The following is a 24,274-nucleotide window of genomic DNA, read 5'->3' as shown; positions in this document are numbered from 1 at the left end:
CAAAGTGTAGTTGGTTGCAGTTGATTGGCTGCAGGGTGTTTTGATGGGGGAGGGGGTGTCGCTAGGTTAAGTCAGCCATATTGATTCATATGTCATTGGAGTGGATCAGTCGTTGTCTTTCTAGCCTGTGTATGTAGTAAAACGAAGCCACACCAGGGTCCTGTTTTGTTTGTTATCATGATAGTTTCAGTTCATTAGTTTTTCTAGTAGGGGGGTTTTACCATACATGAGACTCTTTCAGGTGGTTTGCAATCTAACAGAACCACCTTCGCCACTGGGGCCCGGTAAGGACCCCAAGATCTCCTGCAATGATTTTGCAAAGTTTTTTGCAGATAAAGTCGCTCAGATTCGGAAGGAGGTAGACTCCACCGTGGGAGCAGGGCTGGGGCAGGAGAGTGCCAGAGCCCTGTCTGGTCAAGTTGCATGGAATCAATTCCAGTCTGTTACCTCCGAGGATGTGGACAGGCTGCTTCAATGAGTGAAACCTGTCTCCTTGATCCTTGCCCATCCTGGCTAATAAAAGGGCTGGGCGATGGGCTCTGCAGGGTGGTGAATGCTTCCCTCTGTGACGGAGCCTTCCCAGACCCACTGAAAGGCAGTTATTAAACCGCTTCTTAAAAAACCATCTTTAGACCTGGCCAATATGGTCAACTATTGCCTAGTCTCAAATCTTCCATTCTTGGGCAAGGTGGTTGAACAAGTGGTTGCTGAACAACTCCAGGACCTTTATTGTTTGTTTACAGATAGCTGCTGTGGTGATATCATTTTGTTTTGATTGCAGTAGTCACTGTATCACCACTCTGTTCATTGTTTTTGGGTTGCTTAAGAAGACACATAGCTGGTGACGGGTCTGCCAGGGTTTCTGGCTGTCCACTCATTTGTTTTGTATTTCTTGTATCGGTATGAGGTTTTAATTTTTGCAGAAGTCTATGAGGTGGTGTAGGCCTTTGGCTTGCCTGGAAGCTCTGTGCTGCATAGTGGAACTGTGGGTGATGGGCCAAGAGGATTAGCAGGGATAAGGCTGAGGACATTGCTCCTGCTTTTTCCTTCCGTGATTTAAGTGTGGTCTGTGTGAACCTGCTTTGTGTTGTGGGGCTTTTCTTTAGTTTGTTTTGGAAAAATGGGGAGTTTAGGGACTTTAGAACCACTTAAAAGTGGTTGCTGTTTTTTAACTGCAGAATACAATTAACGGCAAGTCAACTTTTGAAGGGGTTATGGTGATGCCTGTGTTCAGAAACGTCATTTAGGTTACTATATCCACCATGGCATTTTCAGCAAACAAGATGGCAGCTTCCTGGGTTATGTTATCCTATGGAAGATACCCAGGGAGAAGTACCAAAAAGGTGACATATACAGAGTGTTATTTTTCTAGAAAAATAGGTGCTGGAACTCACCATTAACACCTCCCTTCTTCTCTTAGAATGGCAATGGCACCCACCTGAGAGGTGGCAGAACTGAGTTCCAGAGAGTTCTAGCTGGGAAAAAGCCCTATCTATCCACTTCAACCCATTGCTTCAGCTCATTTTGTTCCTTATTCCAGTTCTGCTAGTAGCTAGGAGCCTGGATCCTGGCTGCAGGTGGTTCTCTACTGCTAGATCATAGCTGGATATAAGGGGGTAGCCAGAGATTCTGGGGTGCATTAGGGAGGAGACAAGCATTTCTGAACCTTAATGCAAGAAAGCAGCCACAAAAAAGAGAACAAAAATAGATTTCACCATTTGCTACTTGAAAAACAGATGGATTTTTAATCCTCCTTTTCTTTTCTTCCCCCACAATCATGCCCAGGGAAGGCTGCACATGCCAAGCGTAATCCCTAGGCAGGTTTTTGTGACTGAGATACAAACTTCTCAATGTGAAAGTCAGAACTTTGTGCTTTGCTCTGGCTAAAATACAATACAGAGCAGATTCATGTAGAAATAGTGCTGCACAACTCTACAACCCAATTTCACCTGATGAAATCACCAAGTCATTCCTCTGCTCTGCTGTTTCTTTCCTGGCCCACCACCAAAAGAAATAGAGCTTACAATAACAGCTAATATTAAATCCCCCCCCCCCATACAGATCCAACTCTTGCCTTTCATCATTTGCAAATGGCATCTATCAAGGGTTATTTTATGCCATTGTACACAGGGGGGAAAACCTGTTCACAACAAGGGGTGTGGTCTTCACCTGAGCACAAGAGACTCTGGCAATGCAAATCTCCTGCTAGGAGAAGCGGGGGGGGGGGGGGAGAGAGAATGAGAAAGGGGGCTCAAGCAGTTAATGGCCCCCATGCACTGAATACACTCCTTAATTCACCACTTTCCCCTACACTCCTTTGTGACTATAAATACTGGCTTTCCTAGTATAGAGGAAAATTAATCTATTTGAATAATAAAAGCTTATTGTTGATTTATTCACCAACTCATTCAGCGGGCTTGGTAAACTCAGTGAAAAGCTATACTGGAATTTAACTCAAAACTAGCAGATGTCATAAATCCCCATTTCAGATAAGGAAAAGGACACACATTAGTTAAGGGAGTGATGCTTGAATTTTCCTTGAAGCTGATTTACCATCGATTGTTTTATTTGATGTTTTAATTTGTTGTAAACCACTTTGAGATTTTTCTTTAAAATACAAAGCAGTATAAAAAGGATAACAACAGCAACAAAAACAACACTTCCACAAAACCTCTACTACATGCTGAAGAAGCAAAACACAGGAGCAGCCAAGCTACTCTCACAGAATTTGAGCTTGACTACTCAAAAACCGGGGATGTGGCTGGTGCTGTGGTCTAAACCACAGAGCCTAGGGCTTGCTGATCAGAAGGTCAGCGGTTTGAATCCCCGAGACGGGGTGAGCTCCCTGCTCCTGCGCGGTCCCTGCTCCTGCCAACCTAGCAGTTGAAAAGCATGTCAAAGTGCAAGTAGATAAATAGGTACTGCTCTGGCGAGAAGGTAAACTGATGTCTTATAAATGCGGAACAGTGCCGGTTCCATGGACTGAAGCAGTCGAGTGGGGCCTATAAGGGGTAGGGCAATCTCACAGGTAAACTGCTTGTTAAGGGCTTTCTATATTAATAGTAGCACCTTGAACCTGGCCCGGTAGCAAATGGGCAGCCAGTGCAGATCTCTAGGCACAGGTGTTAAATGCTGACAAGGCCTGCCTCCTGCCAGCAATCGAGCTGCAGCATTCTGCCCTAACTGAAGCCCCCGGATAAAGTGTCAGGGAAGTCCCACATAGAGCGCACTGCAGCAGTCCAGCCTTGAAGTAACCAGCACATTAAGTTCTGTGGCCAAGCTTTCTCGGATCAGGAACAGTCGTAGCTGTAGTACCAATGGTAGTTGGTAAAAGGCACTTGTAGCCACTGAGTGCCAATGGCCACCAACTTATAGCGTTGAAGGCCATGACAGGTGATGGCAATGAGGATGCTTAGGAATAAGGAGGTGTAACAGACTAATCCCTTAACTTGAGTGTTTTTGAGTACAGTGGTACCTCAGGTTACATACGCTTCAGGTTACATACGCTTCAGGTTACACACTCCGCTAACCCAGAAATGGTGCTTCAGGTTAAGAACTTTGCTTCAGAATAAGAACAGAAATTGTGCTCCGGCAGCACGGTGGCAGTGGGAGGCCCCATTAGCTAAAGTGGTGCTTCAGGTTAAGAACAGTTTCAGGTTAAGAACAGACCTCCGGAACGAATTAAATACTTAACCTGAGGTACTACTGTATCTGCTGCTCTGCATCAGTTTCTAGAAGAAATGAGGGAGAGGGTCCCACAGATATAGAGAGGGGGGGAATCCTTAGACCTACCATTGTTTTCCTGTTGGCTTAGATGAGCAACCTTCCTAGCTCAGAGGGTAGCCAACATGGTGCCCACCAGATATAGGAAACTGCTCTCCAGTAACATCTGGAGGGCACCATGTTGGCTATCCCTGTCCTAGCTAATAAAGGAATAACCAGATTTAGTTGGGGACATTTCCTGACAGGATGCCTTGAAACACCCTGAATAAGGCCTTCTCTTTTAATCCTGAGTTTTAACACAGTAATAAAAAATTCTGCTTTGTGGTGAACTTGAAAGATCTGCACCTAACTGAACGGATCTCAACGTGTCTTATGATATTTAAAGCAAGCAAATTACTAGGAAATTTTCTGGTACTTACTGAAAGACACGGAGGAGGAGTTTCCCTTTCCCTCTCACAATAATGCCATATATTGAGAACCTCAGCGGCGGCAGAAGCATGTCTATCATGTTTTCACATCTTATTCTTTACTACATGACACCTTTTCAGAGCTGCCAAACCATCATTATATATTTACGTTAGGAAGGAGTAAGACACAATATCTCTTAGCTCAATGAATGAACTTGATTTCCTTCTAGCAAGAGGCAGCCACCACCTTGCATAAACCACACAAGCAAAATGTTGTTGTGGACGCTCTGTTAATTTTACTAACCCAACATGTCAAAAGAATCTAAGTGGCAAGTACTAAAGCAAGTGTGTTAACAATCCTGGGCTGGGACTCTCTGAGAATGCAGCCCTGTTTCCAAACAGTGGGCCTCTTCACAAAAGTGAAAGTGGCATTTAGAGAAGCTTGCTTTCCTAGAGTTCTTGCTCAATGGACAATGGTTTAATTGCCTCCAGTTACCCGGCAACATGAAATCTGTAATGACAGCAGCTGTAATGAAGCCATTTGTTGGAGAAGCTGTGGCTGCGACTCTCCAATTCCACACACACATGAAGAGTGGGTCCCCTGACCGGCTACTCATGAGCAGATGCCTTACATTCTTGAGTGGTAAGAACGGTTGCTGTGAAAAACACACGGGAATGAACAATTTTACCTGCATATAGAATGGGATGCATATCTCTGTAGGGAGATTACAGGGAGTCCTAGCAGGTGCCCAAGGCTCTAGGCATCAAGACAAAGGCACCCAGCATCACTGATGCACAGAACTACCCATTCCTCATCTGAGGGAAGCAGATTTAAAAGCACCAGACTTCCTGAGACCTGTAATCCAAGGCAGGTGACTGACGGGGAATCTCTGCCAGCAATTGCCATCCTGGATTTTTTTTTTAGATCAATGGAATCTCAGTGTGATAACTCTGGATAGTATGGATTATCATTCAACCAGGGATTGCTTTTATTCAGTTTTGGGTTGTTTTTAACCCCAAAGGGAATATTTTGGGTTTCTGTAATTTGGGGAAATTGCATTTCTTTCTTTGTAACATTTGCATGCGTTGTACTCCATATTCTTTCCATCTTAGTAAACCCATTTCATGTTTCATAACCCGTGTGGCCTCAGTTTAATGTGAATACCATCACACCCGTAGTGTTAAGGAAGCAACAGTGGAGCACAAGGGAAATTTTGGAAGCTGATTGATAAGGGGCAGCCTGGCAAATAACTGCTCTGCTATCCAGAATCAGCAAGCACCTCAAAGGACGGAAGGGGGGGGGGCAAGTAGAGAAGTACACTTCGTTGTGGCCAGGGCTCCCCTTCCCCAGGGAACATGGGACTCAGGTGGCTAGGACGACAGTGACCCACCAACACCAAAAACCAAAATGAAAAGAAATAACTCATCAACGATATTCATCTCTCATCAGTGGCTGCTGCACAGAAAACATGCTGTTAATAAGAAGATAACTCCAGTAATGAGAGATTCTGTAAAAGCTGCAGGATTTCAGCAGGTTGAAAATGAGATCAGCTCCGTGGTTCAGCCTCCAGTGACTGTTGGGGGTGCCTGAACCCGTATTTCCCAGTTTGATCACTCAGATCACACGCAGGAGCACTGCTGGTTATTCACTGATCTAGCAAGGCTCATTTGACAAAAAGAAACTGAGCCCAGTGCCCATTGGCCCAGCCCTCTGCGATGCTCTGCCAATAGATGCTCAGGAGAAGCCGTCTGTTCCTACTTTTAAACGTCTGCTGAAAACCTTTGGGTTCTTTCCACAATAGTTTTCTGATTTTAACCTTTTAATATGGTTTTCACTGTATGGTTTTATGCGCAATTGTAAACAGCTCTGGTATTTTTTATAAAAGAGAAAAAGAGGTGCCAGAACTCACCATGAACACCTTCCTTGTTCTCTTATAATGGCAATGGCACCCGCATGAGAAGGACAGGAATTGAGTTCCGGTGAGTTCTGGCTGGGGGGGGGGGAGGCGGGGAGACTCTGAATAGAAGTATATGGTTTAAAAATAATTTAAAAAGCTTTTATCTGGAAGCACTCTTGAGTTCCAATAGCCTTCTACTAAATCCACTGGCTTATATTTGTAGAGAATGTAACAGGAGGGATCTACTGAGGTCAAAGTCTATTTGGTGAACATTCAGGCCAAATCACAACTGCTGGGTTCTATGCGCCTCTTTCAAGAGAAAAATGCAACTCACAGACACCATGAAGGAAAAAAACCTAATAGCAGTCATCTTCTAGAGGTTTGGCTCATTGATCAGCTATTAAGTGTTGATTCAGTCACTCTCTGTTCTCTACAACCCAAAACCTTGTTTCACTTTCTCAGACTGATAGGGCTTTATAAACCAGACAATTTCAAAGGACCATAAAGACCGTACCTTCACCTTAACCAAGCCTTTCCCTCTCTCATCTCCAGGAAAATTCCTCCCCAATGTAGGGCAGGTATGTGATCGTGAGAATGAAGAAACGACAGCAGGTCACTGCCAGGACTCCTGGCATACCTGAGAGTTCTCTGGGCTCGGTCACTTTCTGGTTGCGGCATTCTAGCTTCCGCAGAGGACAAAATAACACAGCTGATGTTTACAGGGCTGACTTGCAGGAAAGTCACAGTATATCCAAGCGAGTCTTACAGAACCATCACTCTTATCTTTTCTGATGCATAGAAGTTGGGGGAAATACAGGAAAAGCAGATTCCCTGCTCTCAAAAGCTGCCCCACCAATGAGGGTCTAGCAAATATCTTGAAAGGGAAAATAGAAGGGAAAGACCGCAGCCTGTGAACAAGTTTCTTTAGAAAAAGGCAAGGATAAGCCTATATTAATATATCCATTACAAATCATATCTCTATTCCTGTTTCATAATAATGTGTTTTCTATTCAGCCACGTGTATGAAAGGTATAAAACTCAAAGTGGAGGAGCTGCAGAGCACACAATAATGGCTGAAGTTTGTTGCTGTTTTTTATCCCGTCCATCTGACTGGGCTGCCCCAGCTACTCTGGGCATCAGAATACAGAGGTTAAACCTTCCAACTGGCTTGCTTGTCACCAGAACTTGTTAGAATTTGGGCACAGAGTGCGTATTATTTGGTGTTGGGCCTTAACAATTATTCGTTCCCTTCATCTTTTCTATCAACAGGGCCTGGCCTTCCTTTCTTTAGGAACTTCAGTGTAGCTTGCTTCCCCTTCAGCCAACACATGTTTTTGGGGACATCTGTTGCAATATCATACAATCAAGATCAGAATCTGTGAGTAGAGAGTCACTTAGATACCAGAATAACAGCAACACTGGCAAGCAAGGAAACAAGAACTTCAGAAAACAGCCTTCTGCAATTGAAGTCCATGCTATTCAGCATTTATCATGGAATTAAAACCAACAATACAAACCCACAATCAATATCCATTTACACAGTGAACAGCAAAGAAAACTTTGGGGGGGGGGTTAATAAAAAAAATGCACAAGCTTATTGACTGTTAAAACCTTGAAAAACACAGATCTAAACTTTTGAACCATATCAAACTGGGGTGTTTTGTGTTGTTGTTTTCGAGTAATGATGTAGGGCCATTTCTGGAGTGGATGGTCCTTTGAGTGCACTACAGCTTTCATCTCTCAGGTGCTTGATGGACCCTAAGTAGCATTAAGCCTGCATTCTTATCAAACAAAATTGCGAAAAATGCAGTTCTTATCAGCCACCATCAGAGTTCATCAAGAGAAGGTCACGAGAAGAGCCACCTAAAAGCCATCGTTTATCAATTATTTTTTCATATACACATACACACACACAAACATACAGAGATAGAAAGATGGAGGCAGATGACACAAAACAGCCCATTGTTGCTAATACTGCAGAAATGTTATTATAACACACCTGCACTGAGAGGAAAAACTTTGTACTTCAAAGGCTAAGAAGCCTCAGTGATGACCTGCTACACTCTCAGAGTTTTTGTCAAGCTCCTATATGCTGCTAAGGTTGCCATTAAGGCACACACAAAGCCAGGCACATTTTCAGGCACTGCTGGCAGCACCCACACGTGGGGCATTCAGCCTGAGGCAAGGAACATACTTCCCAGGGGCACATAAGGTGGAGAGGGCAACCATCTCGGCCCAAGTTCTGATGCAGAGATAATTACCATTTTAAAATAAATAAAACTGCACCACACACGTAACTCGCCTTTCACCCCAGGAAGTGTGCATCAGAGGTTATCCCAATTCATCCCACACACCCAGAAGTGTGGCCGGCCCAACAATCTCTCCACGGCACTACAAGCCTCTGGCCAATCAACCCCCCATCTCAAGAAATAACCTTCTCTCTAGTTCCCATTCCTACTCCAGGAATTACCCTAGGGGTAATTTATCAGGCAGGAGGTGGGGATGCTGGTAGTAGATGGAGCCAGAGCTGGCAATGGGTAGAGTCGGGAGACAAAAGCTTTGTGAATTAACTATTCAAGGAAAAAGACCACTCTGCTTCAACTGATCTCAATATGATGCAGAGGATTTTTTACTGTTGGTACACCAAAAGAGCTGCTCTGGAAATCACAAGAAAGTAATTCCTTTACGACTTTAGTGCGCTGCACACACATTAACATAAATATATACAGTGGTACTTCTGGTTGTGAACAGGATCCGTTCCCAAGTCCCGTTTGCAACACCAGCAGAACGCAACCCGCGTCTGTGCGGGTCGCGATTCGCCGCTTCTGTGCATGCGCGTGACGTCATGTTGTGCGTCTGTGCATGCACGAGCGGTGAAACCTGGAAGTAACCTTTTCCAGTACTTCCGGGTCGCTGTGGGACACAACCTGAAAAGACGTATCATGAAGCAAACGCAACACGAGGTATGACTGTATGTCCAAAACCAAACAATTGGTTTTCAGACAGGGTTTTTTTTGGGGGGGGGGCACTGTGTCTTTTACTCAAATCACCTAACCCATCCCCAGGAGTCCAGTCAGGGGGTGTGAAATGGTCTGTGAAAGTTCTGGAGGTTGACCAGCCTACCAGACTGCTAAGGGTTCCTGCAGAGTGCCCCCCAAGAGAGACTTCCCCGAGACCAAAAGGAAGCAAGCGCCTCAGTGTCAACTTACAGTGCTCAGTTTACTGCAGCAAATAAGGATGCGCCGTTCATACAGCATACTGGCGTAGAGGTGCAGCATGTTGTTCACATCTACAGCTACAAAATACTCCGTCAGATTTCTCTAGGAAGGAAGAAGGAAGAAAGAACTTTATGAATATGTTTTTTAAAGGAGATAGCAGTAAGTTAACTACCTCCTGAAGTAGCTGTTGCAACATCTGTGGAATGAGGGGACACAAGAACAGTTGCTGACGAGCAGCCCAGGGTTTGCAACTGCGGATTGAGGGGTTGTTTAGACTTATCCAAAACAACCCCAAGACATGGAGGGTGGGAATGTCTTAACACACCCACCAGGTTTGTCTACTGCCTGCAAGCAGCTCTCGCTAGAAATTCCAAACAAGGCTTCAAGGTTGGCCAAAGATACTGATTCTAATGTCCTCTGACTCTTCTTGCTGAGGACTTCCCAATCCAAGTGTGAGAGCCAGTGTGGTGTAGTGGTTAAGAGCGGTGGACTCGTAATCTGGTGAACCGGGTTCGCTTCCCCGCTCCTCTACATGCAGCTGCTGGGTGACCTTGGGCCAGTCACACTTCTCTGAAGTCTCTCAGCCCCACTTCTTACCTCACAGAGTGTTTGTTGTGGGGGAGGAAGGGAAAGGAGAATGTTAGCTGCTTTGAGACTCCTTAAAGGGAGTGAAAGGCGGGATATCAAATCCAAACTCTATAAGTGTGGAGCAGAGGTGCCAGGTACAGGCATCACTCCACTGGCTGTGCAAAGCTGTGCTGATTTGTACCAGGCTGCTGGGTTTCAAAGCAGCAACAGAAGCAGCAGCTTCATAATACAGTGATCAGGAATAACAGCTGGGTGGATGGCCACCAAGCCAAGATGAATCACGTGCTCAAGAGCTCAGCAAGCAGGTCTTTTTTTTTTTTTACGCTGCTATAAAGGTAAAGAGCAATCACAAGCAAGTGTATTAATAAAAGCACATTTATGCTCATTATGAATTCAATTGAGACCTTAACCCTTTACAAAATGAAATAAACAAGGCAACACACACGCAGGTCCTCCCCCCCCCCAAAAAAACAAAGAGCAAATAGGATTTAGAATCATGAAGAAGCTCACAGAGCCCATTAGCACTTTTGACAGATCCAAAGATAGCTCTAAAATCCCCAATACTTGGCCTGAGAAGTTTGCCAAGAAGCTTCATACTGTGCTGAAATATGTTCCACAGCTTGTTGTTCAAATACAAAGGAAAAGCTACAGACCAAAAATTAAGCACGGGGGTTTGTAGAGATCCATTGTGCTTCAAAAAAAAATCACATGCAACAACAAACACACATTGGTTAACAAAGGCCATGTCACTATACCAGCCCCACTCAGGCCTTATTAGACAGCTTGAAGTGAGAAAGGTTCTACCACATCCAGGTAGGAATGGGGGAGGGAGACGAAGAGAAAGCAGATTTTTGTCAAAAAAACGTTTCAACTGGCATGTTTTCCCCCTCGTGCCCCCCCCAAAAAATGTTCTTATCCCATCTGTGCTGATTAGCAAGATGTTTGTGTCTAAACAGAAGCCGTTTGGAAGCTGCAGTTGCTGAGGGCACAGTGACGGCAGCAGCGACAACAACAAAAACCCAGAGCATGGGGATGTCACTGCAGGCCTGCCTAAGGCACTGTGGTGCTGGTGATGGGAAATTCAAAGCACAGCACCTCCCGCCAAGTAACATGAGACATGTAATCCACTAGGAAGTTGTCCTACACAAGCCCCACTCGAAAGCTGAGAGTAACAGGAGGTGCACAGGAGCATGAAGCGAGAAAAGCCGATCAGATACCCCATTTTGGCTTAGAGGAATAAACCCCCACCTCATTGGACTCAAGGGGTTATGTGGTCATAGAAGGAGGGTCATGTGCCTGCCACTTCCTGGATCACAACTTCCAGTGATGCCATTGGGGCCGGGTTTTCTAGGGTAGGTCTTCAGGCAACATCATCAATCAAACTCAAAAGGGCCGAGTTTAAGGATTTGACAGGAGGGGGTATTCTTATCCTTCCCAGTGGACTGTGTCCCAGACCTGTCTCCTGCTTTGCCACTCATTGTCTGCCACTCTACCTTGCGCCATGGCAGGGCCACCTGCACTCCTTTAGAGATAGTTCAATATGGAACGGCAGGTTGATCTGGAGGTACGATTCAGGCCAAGCCTCACCCATAGCAACAGAAATTAGGCATGCCAGCAAAAAAGGGGTGCTGAGCAGTTTTGCATTTGCTATGCTGAACGAGCTGCACCAAGACAGACGCAGAATGGTCAAACAAGCTGTTCACAGAAGGCAAAACAGCAAAAAGGAGGTTGACAGTTTAATGGGGATTTGATAAGCTTTTGGGACTTTGTAAAAATTGTCTGAGCGTGACAGCAGTTCTATGAGACACTGATGTAGTAACACGCAGGAGCTTTTTCATCGGAGTGCAGGATTAGCCAGAAAGTGCTGAGGTCCCAGGGAAGGCCAATAGGGAACCAAGAGACTCAGGCACTCTTTAAGATGCTTTTGCTTTTAGCAGCAGCAGTGGGTGCCAAACCAAGGTGGGCTGCCCAAAATGCCTGTGCCAATTTGATACACATAGGGTCTCTCTTTCCCCACACCCCCAATAGGGAAAGGATGGAACGGGGCAGAAAGGCTCCTGGAAAGCACCGTGTGCCGCAGCGCTGGGAGGAAAGGTGGGGGGAGAAAGAAAAGGCCCACCAATGAGGCTCAGAAGCACAGGTGTCCCCAAGAGACAGGGGATTCCAACAGGGCAAATGGAAAACCAAACTGCTGTGAGAGAAGGTAAAGCCCTAACCCTATTTCCAAAGCAAAGGGCATTATGCTTGAAGCAGTTGAGCAGCCAACATACTTTTGCTATTACTCAGCTTTATTCAGAAGGAATAAAGCCCACTAAGCTGCAGTTAAGCCTAGTCAAAACTGCAGATTTGGTTCCTAGTTGACGATTAGATCCAAAATGCACTGTAAATCTGATCTGTAACTATGCACGAAAGGTTGGCATACAGATTATTAAGTAACATGGGATGTCATGAATCACTAATAGGACATCTCCATTCTTCTGTTTCATGCCTTGCATCTCTCCAGGACTACAAAAGCTGCAAAATCGGCAACTTTGCTCAAAGATGACATGACTTCAATTTCCTGGCCTTATAACTGTTGGTACAGAGTTCTCTGGAAATATTAGGAAAGATTTACTAGCACAAAATGCTGCTGAATGTCTTTGTATCTCAGCTGTGCGCTAGGTGCTGTACAAGCCGGAGCACAGTGAGCATCAGGCAAACAAGACGAGACAATCCTAAGGAGGCTGCAGAGTGTGAAAGTGATGAATATGGAGGAGGAACTAGCAGAACAACAAGGAAGCAGCAGCCAGCCTCTGCATTCGTTTTGCATTTACTTCTCTTTGCTCCAAGACCCACACGTGCAAAGCCAAATAAAAGTTTATGGGGCTGTGCTTTTATCACTCTCATTGTTCTGCTGTTCTTCCCTAGTGGGCCTTCAACATCCTTAAAGCAACTTATTTGGACACCCCTCAATGACAACATCATAGACACCACCCAAATCTGCTGCGTTCATTCTCCAGCCCTCTCCCCACGCCCTGCCTTCTCCACCCCGAAAACGCACACTTTAAATGAATAGGTCTTCAAGCACTAAAAGTTGCACCCTCCCCACAGGCCGAACATGCAGTTTTAAAATCCTTTCCAAGTCTTCCTGGCCTAGAGCCGTTGGTTTTTATAGCATCCTTTGATTCATAAGCATTCAGAATGTCTACTGCTCAAATGTTATGGGAAGTTGACTCATGTGTTGGAATTCTTGCCAACAAATGCTGGCACACAGAAAAGGCACTGGTGAAGCAGGGAGAAGCCTGTGTTTCTAAAACCAACACATGTGTCCGTGCGCATGCGGGTGTGTGCACAAACATGTGCTATTGAGACACAGGAACCTAAACAAGAGGTTGGAGGGATTTCCGTACCTTGCTGTGGCTTCTTTGGTGTGATTCTCAATTTACCCACCTCCAAACTGAACCTAGCACACTCAAGGATGTTCCTCTCAGTGGAAGGAAAAACAGGTTACTTGCCTGCAACAGGTTTTATTTTATTTTTTAGTGGTCCCCTCTGGGGTCTCAGGCAGGCATCTTTCCTAGCCGTACCCTGAGATGGCACCTATTGCCTGTAAATGAGCTATGGCCCCTCCCCTTTAGCACTGAAGCCCAGGGAAGAAGCTTACTCTTCTGAGCATGCTTCAAGGGGCAGGGAAAGCACCTTCCCACTCACATGTTTTATGACAGGAGTGGGCAACCTGAAGGCCACTTGTAGCCACTGTTCCTGTCATGTGTGGCCCCCTGGTTGCCCCCGATCATCTTCCCCACCAAATTATGACTGCTGCAAGGAACATCTCTCTAGAGCAGAGCTTTCCAAACTGTGTGTTGCAACACATTAGTGTGTCGGCTGCAGTGTGTAGGTGTGTCGCACAAACGGTCCCCACACTCCTTCTGGGGCTGGGAAGGGTTAGTTTAACCTCCAGTTTGCGAGTAAAACTGAATTATTGTGTCATGAAATGATGCAAAACTGAATTACTGTGTCGTGAATGATGAATGTCCAAAAAGTGTGTCATCAGCTTGAAAAGTTTGCAAAGCTGTGCTCTAGAGAAAGGAGGGCAGACTGAACCATCTAACTTGCAATCTCACAAACATCTCTTCCAGGTAAGGAATCTGGTGTTCTTTACAGTCTCTGTACAAAAACCTACTGGGAAAAGATCAGCAAGTGGATGTTCCTAATGATCCCAAGGAAGAAGGACTAAAAACAAGTTTCCCAAAAGTTGTATCCAATGTCCAATACGCACCATTTCACAAACGTTGGTAGGTCAAACCATGTGGCTGCCTTACTCAGTTCAGGAAACAGCAGAATAGTAGCAGCCATGTTTTTGGTGGAGTGACCGCTGACAAGGCGGAGGATAAGTTACCCAGCCAGTGGCAGCAGAAGCCAGGGAAAGTTTCTGTCTTTGGAGAAGCTGCTGTTCAAACAGAAATCACAAGCTCTCCATACTGACTCTTTTCTCCACACACACACACCCCATGTGTATATATGCATGCACACACACATACACATATGTGTTCACCATTTACAAGCAGCAGAGAAAATATATCCAAGTTGACACTTTCTTGTCTCTTTGGTTCACCTGACTCTCCCCACCACCACCACAAACATGTGGGATCTGAATTATGTGACCACCAGAGAGCATTACTCACATTTTCAGGTATGCTGGGAAGTTCTCTGTTGTCAGGCACAGTAAAGTAAGAGTGCTAAAAGTAGGGAGCAGGGGGGGGGGTAAAAAAGGGTTTATTTGTCTGTTTGTTTGCACCATATATTTTGCATTTGTTTAAAACATTTATGCCCTGCCTCTTATTCTGCTTTAAATGCAGTTTAGAACTTACATCATTTATACAATATTAAAAAACAAAAAGGTAAACCTAGTCATACAAAACAGAAACATCCCAAAGCCCCTGTGGTGCAACTGCCAGCAGCTGCCCAAGAAACCAATTTGCTGCCAGTCAATATCTTTGCCGCACAAATGGGGCATGATGCTTAATTTATTTCAAAACTTCTTTCCAGCATTTGTGCCACAGGCACATTTGCAGCCACTGCTGCAAAGCTGGCGAAGAGAATCTGAGGAGGTTTCATCTCTCGCACAGAACAGCTTCCGTTTTGTGTGGCAAAGCAAGCTCAGGCAGAAGGGAGGGGAAATGCTGGGTATATGAAGAACCAGCTGTTCTATTCAGGTGTAAACTGCAAAGCTAAGCAACATGCAATAACATTTTGTGGTTCTTAAGGTGGCTATGGACAAACTTTAAGCAGCACTAGCAGCATCTGGTGGAACAGCGAAAGCTGGGGGTGCAGGGCTGATTTCCTTGGCGGGGGCTCCAGGGCTTCCACCGCTCTGCGTGCTTTTTTTGTTTTTGGTTTTTTTGCATAAGGAACAAACAGATGGAGATTTATATATTCTGGACATGGAACTGCAATTCCTTGTAGCGTGGAGTAGCTACTGCTAAATAGAAGCCTCACATCAAGCTTCTTGTGATTTGCAACGATACTGATGTTATTTTAATTCTGTACTGTGCTTTTATGAGGATTCTCAGAGTTTGTCCTATATCTGTTGTTTATCTGACATTTCAGCACCTTGCAAACAGCATATGGGCTGAATACTCTGAAGCTGAAGAGGCTTTGCTCGTGAGAGATGAAGAAACAGGTACAAACGGAGCCTTCACTCTCCAAACCTGTCACTATATTAATTTGGCTGGAAGGGGGGAGGAGGCCAGGAAAAGAGAGACAGCGAGAGAGCACTGGGAATGGAACTGGGTGGTGCAGAGCGTGGTGCAAAATAAGCATGGATTCGTAACAGGCTGGAAACAGGCAGGCAGAGCCTCTGAGCTCTGCTCTGACAGTCTTTCCCTGCTCCACTGCTCATGAAATGTCCAGGGCAAAGGGAGGTCAGGAGCAACGACCAAAACACACCTGCAAGGTGGCCTGTCCTCTGCATCAGAGAGATGCCCTGAGCAGGGATGTGACTGAGATGCCCCACACACCATCTGGGCACCTCAACAGCCCACGTGGCTAGTGCTTGCGGACTGAGCAAAGCAGTGCTTAGGGTGGAAACTGGGGTGGGCGGTGGGGGAGAAGAGAGTAAGGTTAGTTCTTTGCCAAGTGGCAGAGATTATTAACTTCCCAAGCTAATAATCGGTGCAGAGAGGACAGACACAGTCCACTCAAAGCTCCAGTAAAGACACGTAACAACTCACCTAAATTGTCCTCGTTAAGATGGACTTCGAAGTGATTCGGTGTTATACAATTTAATGGAGGCCTGATAACAATGTCATCTTGTAGCTTGGTATGCTGTTACCATTACTGCTCCTTGAAGATGGGTGGGCCATTTATTATTATTAGTTATCGAGCTATTACCAGACCTGGAGTCCTTAACATGTGCACTGCGCTGCCCAGAGACTGAGATCACCCACCAAGGCCCCCTGCCCCAGTTTTATTTTGAAATTGAAGGGTTTTTTGCTCTATTTGTTCTGGGGGCTGTTTTCCTGAGTGGGTTTTGGTTGTTGTTTCTTTGTCATGAGTTTCACTGTTTGGGAGTGTAGGTGTTTTAGCTGGGTGTATATATATGAACTGCTTGCTCAATTATCCAAGAAGTGTACAAGTCCAATGAGATATAAAACATGCCTAAAATCCACAATCCAATTAAAAATAAGTACAAAGAACCAGCATTCAAAACCAAGATAAAATCAATAAAAGTGTAAAACAAATGTAACTAAATCATGTGTCTGGGCAGTCCTGCTGAAAAGAAAAAAATCAGCACCTGAAGCAGTATGGTAAAGGCACCTGTCTAATGCCCACCAGCAGGGGGTTCCAGAGCAGGAATGACTCCATGGAAATGTATTAGCTGTGATACTTACCACACTGAGATGAACAGATGAGCCAGGCTCAGGGATGGGTAGTTTATAAAGCATTTCTAGAAGTTCATACCACTGGCTGTCCTAGAACAAAAATAAATGTAGGGGGTGATTTCTAAAACAAGCGTTTTTGTTAACACTGATTGATTGATTGATTGATTGATTGATCTGCCACCCATCTGACTGGGCTGCCCCAGCTATTATGGGTGGCTTCCAACAAATCCAAACATTAAACCCAGTAAAACATCAAATGCTAAAAACCTCCTGATATAGGGCTGCCTTCAGATGTTTTCGAAAAGTGGTATAATACTTTATTTCCTGGGCATCTGATGGGAGAGTGTTCCACAGGGAGAGTGCCACTGCCACCAAGAAGGCCAATTGCCTGGTGAGACAGTCCATGGGCAGGGAAGGTCTCAGCCTGCACACCAGATGACAGTCAGCCTGTTTGTCTCTCTCATATATACACAAGCTGAGAAACAGAATCACAGCAAACAGGCTTGGCATCCTAACTTTTGAAATCTGCAATGTCAGGTGGTAAATCCAGCTTCCACCTCAACTGCATGCCCTTCAACTGTAATTTTTCTTTGGTGCAATGTTTCTTTCATGTAGGAGGAAAGTTTATTTTGCATTTGGGGAAATAATAAAACCTACTTCCTCTAGCAGAGGCTGTGAGAAAGGTTGCTGAAATGTGTCTCAACCCCCTGGCTGGAATTTTTGCAATTTACGGTCCCACCCACTTATTACAATGGCAGTTATTTCACTAAAAAATTTTTAGTGTACTTTGCAGTATTAGAAGCTGAGATACAGGCACACAGTGGAGCCTGGGGCTGGGGCCACTAAGGGCTTCCAAATGCAAGTGGTCTGTTTGGAGAATGGATTTACACTGCAGATTTGGGGTGGGGATCAATTTCAATGCAAAATAAGGTATGTAATTCCAAAAGCCACATATGCTGCCTACTACAAATAGGTTGTGCAAAATTCTGAGAAACCTACAAGAGCCTTTTCAGGACAATTCAGATATGAAGCTCCTATGAGTAATCCCCATGTTTGTATATAAGTTGGAAAAGCATAAAGAGAGGTTGATGAACTGGGCAAAATTTTAGTCTTCTTTGCTGGGGAAGCAGGAAGTGTGATTTTGTTACTACCTATAGTTTTCAAGATATGGCCATTTCCTGTGTGAGTGAGCCCAAGATATAAAACATCACATTTGAACAGAGCCTCAGGTTTGGCCTCAAACAATGTTTTAAAGGTTCTCTCACCCAGCCAGTCACACAATTCTCCACAGTTACCTGGCCCTTCGCTGTATAGTCTGCCAAGATGTTGAGCAGTTTATAGAAGACTTCAAACCACGGAAGATAACTAAAAAGAAAGGAGAAAAAGAAAAGCACAGGATTAAGTTTTTCAAAACATTTTAAGAAAAACTTGTTTCACTTTGGAGAGTGACCTCAACAAATATAAAACTGCTATAGTGCTTGTGCAACACAGAGGCTCCTTTGCCAGGGCTCTGGCACTGCTCTCTCTGTTCCCTTGAAGGTTTGCTGGTGTAAGATCCACTGTGGCAGGGGGAGATGAATAAACCCAGTTCTTCCCACCAGTAATGCATCTTCCAGGGAAACGCCAACCCCACTAGAACAAGGGCTGCCACTGCTGTATGCTGCAAGATCACTTTAATGGAGTTTTGTGGTTTTGAGGTCAGCTGGATTATTTTAAAAACTCTTCCAAGAATTCTGCTAAAACCATAATGGTGGACGATGAAACTACAAGAATGCCTTTGCCTCTCGCTGCCAGGGGAAACGGGGAACTGAACCGCACCGCAAGTGATGAGGACCACAGCTCCTCCGCAGCCCAGCTGCCTTGGCAGAGGAGTCAGTGCTCTGACCGTCAGGCCACAGTAATAAATGAAGTGAGATGCAGAAGACGTGACAGATAACGGGAATAGCCCACTAATGCTAACATCTGCCAGCAGCTTGCAAAGGCTACCGTAAAACTTAAGTACCTTATCAACCCTGCACTGATAAAGAACTTAAACTTTTCACATTCTACGACAGAATTATCACATCTGTTGATACATTCTGAGCAACTCCAGGAGCTGTTGCTCACTGGCAGCTTGAGAGACAATTACTACTTTGGAACAGAAATTCTGAGTTTGGCATCAGAATGTAAACATTCCAGGGGGATTAAGAGGGGGTGATAAAGTTCCACTTCCTATTTCTTAGTCTCATAAACCTCAATGGAGTTAAGAGCCACCACAAGAGCACGAGAAAGACAGAGGGCCTCCATGGAGCAGCAGCCTCGCTCACAGATTAAGAAGAAATCTGGTAAACACACCCAAGCAGGAAAGAGAGGGAGGCACACTGGAGTGCTTGGTGCGAGAGCTGCTTTGCTTCTCATCTTTTTGAGCAGCCCCAGGGAAGACTTAACTGAATTGTGCTAGAGACAGGCTTGGGTCCTTGTCCATAGATGTTGCTTCGAAGTCTGCACTTATTCACTGAAAATTATACACCGCCTTTCAATCTTTTTTGGGGGGTGGGGGAGGGTGGATTTAAAGAAACATACAACCGATCAAATCATACTATACACACAATATTGCAACAACAAACAATTCCTCCAGATGGAAGAGTGGGAATATAAATTTAATAAATGCTTTAATAATGAACAGCAAAATCCTTCAAACAATTAAGATTACAGGGCTGAATTTTACAAGTCAAATCTTGGGTTTTTAAAGAAAGATTTCTGTTTTCCTTACTTGTTGCCTCACACACACACACACACACACACAGAGAGAGAGAGAGAGCGAGAGAGAACACACCTCTTCTCTAAAATGGGATGGCCAAATTTAATGAGCCGTTACGCTATTCAAGGCAAAGCCTTCAAGCAGAACGAAGATTCAGGGCTGAGAACTACTTTCAGCATCAGCACTTGTGTGAAGTCCACTGTCCTCCACCACCAGAACTGAGCTGCCCAGGTGCTGGCAACTCTTTGAAACTAAGGCAAGTACAGTCAAACCTCAGGTCCCAAACACTTCCGTTTTGGAATGTTTCGGCTCCCTAGCGCCAAAAACCCGGAAGTGATCCGGTTTCCGAATGTTTCTTGGAAGCCGGTTGTCCAACCCGGCTTCTGCAGGAATGCAGGAAGCTCCTGCAGCCAATCGGAAGCCACGCCTTGGCTGTCAAACATTTCGGATGCCGAACGGGCTTCCGGAACGGATTACGTTCAACAACCAAGGTTTGACTGTATAATCTTTAGCAGCCTGAGGACAGTGTTGTGTGTCTTGCAGCACAAACAATACAATGAAAAAGGAGGAGTTAAGAGGGAGAATTCCCAGCCGAGAATGAAAGGAACTGGCCTGGGAGGGAGGGACCTGGCTGACTCCAGCCAGAAAAGCTGAGGCTGCTGAACAGACTCTTTGGTTGGGGTCTTTTTGTGGGGTTTGAGGAGTTGTTGCTGTTGGCTTCTTGTCAGTTTTAGATTTTGTTGTGCTTTGTGTGGAAATTGTTCAGCCTAGTTGTGTACTTTTAATGTTTTATTTATATCTATTTCTGCTATGCTGTTGTTGTTTAGTCATTTAGTCGCGTCTGACTCTTCGTGACCCCATGGACCAGAGCACACCAGGCCCTCCTGTCTTCCACTGCCTCCCGCAGTTTGGTCAAACTCATGCTGGTAGCTTCAAGAACACTGTCCCACCACCTCGTCCTCTGTCGTCCCCTTCTCCTTGTGCCCTCCATCTTTCCCAACATCAGGGTCTTTTCCAGGGAGTCTTCTCTTCTCATGAGGTGGCCAAAGTCTTGAAGCCTCAGCTTCAGGATGCTGTAGTTATGGGTTTTTTTTTCCATTTTGTAAGTTGAGCCTGGTTTCAATTGTGGAATGGCGTCATACAAATGAAATTATGTATGTATGTACGTATGTATGCATGCATGTAGTTTTTATTATGGGCACTTATAAGCACAGAAGTGAAGAAACAGTGTGCATAAACCAGTGGTGACAGAACTCAGTACTTTGAGATGCTGCCCCTTCCCCTGGTCCAGGGAGCTTGGAGCTCTAAGGGAGATGTTGCTTTAGCAATGGAGCAGCTTAGACCTTGGGATTTTATACAGGAGGAGGAGGAGGCTCCGCCCCTCCCTGGGTCCCAATCAGGTCCACAATCGGGACAAGTGTTTCTATGCCCTTTGGAACAGTCTCCCCTTCAGCTAGTCAGGCCCTTCAGTAGCAACTCTGCTCCTCCTGCCAGAGGCACCATCTCCTCTGCTCCTGTGGCGCTATGGAAAGCAGGGAAGGGGGGATGTCTTGAGAGCCAGGCAGTGTGGTGACCTCCAGTCCTGGATAAGGGATGCCAAGATCCACTGACTCATCAGAATCACCAACAGTGTGGAGATCTGCTAATGATTCCTGCTCCCCAACCTCAAGGAGATTCCATGTATACCTTTGTTCAGTTCAGTTCGTACGTTTACTGTTTTAGCCAAAGGCCATGACAAACCTGTAGCAAACGTACTACTAAAACAGTACAGGGCATACAGCCATAATATGTGCTACCAGTGTGGTGTAGTGGTTAAGAGCGGTAGTCTCCTAATCTGGGGAACCGGGTTCGCGTCTCCGCTCCTCCACCTGCAGCTGCTGGGTGACCTTGGGCCAGTCACACTTCTTTGAAGTCTCTCAGCCCCACTCACCTCACAGAGTGTTTGTTGTGGGGGAGGAAGGGAAAGGAGGGTGTTAGCCGCTTTGAGACTCCTTAAAGGGAGTGAAAGGCGGGATATCAAATCCAAACTCTTCTTCTTCTTCTTCTACCATCCATGATGAAAGAGAGAGAGGTGACCAGAGGAACCAACAAACTCAAATCCAGCAGGACTTAATACTGGCAGCTCTAAGCAGGGGGATCCACTGAATGTGCAAAAAAGCAAAGGGCTACTGGGAAATGATATATAATGATTATATATATATATATATATATATATATATAATAAGATAATGTTTATCAAAAAACCATAAGCCTTTTTTCTTGGAATAATAGGTGATGAATTACCAAGGAAGCTAAGGAGATTGTTTATGTATGCCACTACAACCACTAGAATATTATTTGCCCAGAAATGGAAAGAAGGAAAGGTCCCAATGAAAGAAGAATGGATAACGAAAATGATAAGACTATGCCAAAATGGCTAAACTTACCGTGAAGATCAGGCATCAAGACAAGAAGAAATTCAATCAAGAATGGGGAAAATATATAGACTATTTTAAGGAACACTGTAAGCATGTTAAAACATTAGCAGGACTGATGTAACATTGATGAAGTAATTTTATAACTAGGTTTAAAAATATTTGGAAAATAAATGGAAAAAAGTAATTATATACAAGGAAAAAGAAATGATTTTTTTGGAAACCGGGGGGAGGGGGGAAGTCAAACAAATGAATATGGTGCTATTTTGAATGGGAAATTGTTGTTATATTGTAAAAATTTAAAAGAAAGTATTTTAAAAAATGGTTTCTGGTTGCAGCTAATATTAATAATAATATTTATACCCCGCCCATCTGGCTGGGTTTCCCAGGGAATCCGTGGTGTTTTATAGTCTGAAAAGTTGCATCAGGGCAGCGCAGCCCTTTCAGGCACCCAGGCTACCTGGGGAATAGAGCAGGATCTTGCAAAGACGAGGGACATTCCACTTTCAGAAAAACGGGGACGTTGCAATTTCAAACAGGCAGTTTATTAACAAAACAGCCAACAGAAATACTGGCAAGCACAGAAGGACGCAAGCCAGAATATTTGATAAAAGGTTTAGATGCGCAGCCTATGGTTTTCTCTAAGGTACAGGTATCAAACGTACCAGAGTACGTCTTTGGGGAGCTGGGCTCGGTTTGCTAAGCAACTGTGTACCACAGGCTCCCTTTCCTCTAAATAGGCTCTTGCAAGCGCCAGAGAGTTCCCAGGGGCCTGTCTTGCCCTTTCATCGGGGGAGAGAACGCAGCAGACGTTCTGCCTTGAGCAGTTATCTGGAGACAAGGGCCAATTTCAATGCACCAGGAAGCCTCGCTCGGGGGGGGGGGGGTCTTTCTGCCAGCTTCTTCGTGCCCAGTCAGAATTCAGGGTAAAAAACCAACTTCCAAATTGACTCAAATTGTGATAGCACAATATAGATTCCCCTCAATTAATGTGGCGAGGAAAACCAATCCCATGCCATCGTGTGCACAAGCGACAGGCTGTTTCAGAAATATTTCTGTAAGAGAAAAAACACTAATGTATCCCACTCTGCCACTCATAAACCATTCAATTTTATCCTGTGATTTAGTTTCGTTTAATCCGCGAGGATTTCATCTAGAAACATTTGAACCCAAGCCTATGCTTGATTCTCTTGACCAGACTAACTTCCAGAAACAATTTAAAAGCATTTCTCGCCCACCCAAGCAAAGCTCAATTTGCCTCACAGAAGCAGAGCAAAAGTGTAGACAGTGTTAGCGACTGCAGAATCCCAACTTTCACATAACTTGGATCGCACTCTTTTAAAAAAGGTTTCAAGCCCCTGTGGCTGCAGATATATGTCTGAAAGAATATGGGCAATGCCTGCCGAACTTTCAGAAGCCAGAAAGCACAGAAGAAGATTCCAAGTGATACTAGGAGATAGACAGCTGTTTATGAGGAAAGGCAAATGGCAGAAAATTGTGCAGAAAAGTAAAAATGTAAAGCAAGACATGCCAAGCAAGTGTGTGTGTGTGTGTGTGTGTGTGTGTGTACGTACACACATACATGCATGTGGAAAGCTGCTCGGTTTGCATAGGTTTGTGCAGGTCACAGAATCTAGCTCTTCTGGATGCAAAGTTTGGAGAGCTTAAGAGTTGGATATAACCATTTCAGTGCAAAGGGTTGAACAGCCCTGGGTTTAGGGCACAGAGATCAATGGACTTGACAGATGACACAGAGAGAATGCAGAGGGAACGTCCCCAGCCTGACCACTTGGAATACTTGACTAGGGAAGGCAGAGACTTTCTCTCCACTTTCAGCAATGTCTACACACAGTGCAAACGTAGTTCAGCTGCATTATCAGGTGTGCCAAACTAGCCTTGCCTGCCAGGGCAAGTAAGCCGCATAGGGGGCACCCACTTGCCCCCTGCTGCAATGGAAGCCAACAACTACTGTTAATACATTTATTTTAAAAACACACAAAAACATCTGGCAATCTGTAATTGAATGAGGAATTTGGTTATGGTTTTTTTGCTATTTGTTTTTGTTTTTAATCTTCAGGCTAAAATGCTTTCAGGATTGATGAGCAGCTGATCTTACTGAGGAATTCCATGCGGAACATTCAAGAACCGCTACGCAGTGAGGAAGTGATAAAATGCTTGTTGCATGCCTCAGTTCAACATGAATAATGCCCCTCGCCACAAGCTGGACACCAGGGTCCCTCGCTGGTGGATCCCCAAGCCATGAGGTCTGCCTCTGTTTTGGCTTGGTGACCCTGACGGAATTGACCACGTCAAACCACAACCGCCGGCTGCCAGGTTTCCTTTCCTTGCTCCCATTCACACACTGCCTAACAGACTTTAAAGTCCAGCTGACCAGGGGACCAGCGGGGGGGGGGAGAGAAAAT

The 24,274-nt window shown here is 45.0% G+C and overlaps 1 protein-coding gene across 9 annotated transcripts in view; it reads right to left on the bottom strand.

The window, feature by feature from the left end:
- Positions 1-24,274, bottom strand: part of DENND1A (DENN domain containing 1A) — a 264,250-nt gene that overhangs the window by 101,135 nt on the left and 138,841 nt on the right. For 4 of the 9 annotated variants that reach the window (XM_083422935.1, XM_083422939.1, XM_083422937.1 and 1 more), the window contains exons 6-9: positions 17,993-18,062; positions 16,707-16,787; positions 14,499-14,552; positions 9,238-9,348 (exon numbers count right to left, since the gene is read on the bottom strand). In XM_083422935.1, coding sequence (XP_083279061.1) covers positions 9,238-9,348; positions 14,499-14,552; positions 16,707-16,787; positions 17,993-18,062 — 316 coding nt within the window. Of the gene's footprint in view, positions 1-9,237; positions 9,349-14,498; positions 14,569-16,706; positions 16,788-17,992; positions 18,063-24,274 lie in introns of those variants that run through there. The other 5 variants (XM_083422934.1, XM_083422938.1, XM_083422936.1 and 2 more) reach the window with 2 other exon arrangements.

Source organism: Podarcis tiliguerta (genome assembly GCF_965153285.1).
Source record: "Podarcis tiliguerta genome assembly, chromosome: Z".
In the NCBI taxonomy this organism is placed as follows: domain Eukaryota; kingdom Metazoa; phylum Chordata; class Lepidosauria; order Squamata; family Lacertidae; genus Podarcis; species Podarcis tiliguerta.
The sequence above is the reverse complement of the archived record's forward strand: the minus strand, read 5'-3'. Positions and strand labels throughout refer to the sequence as shown.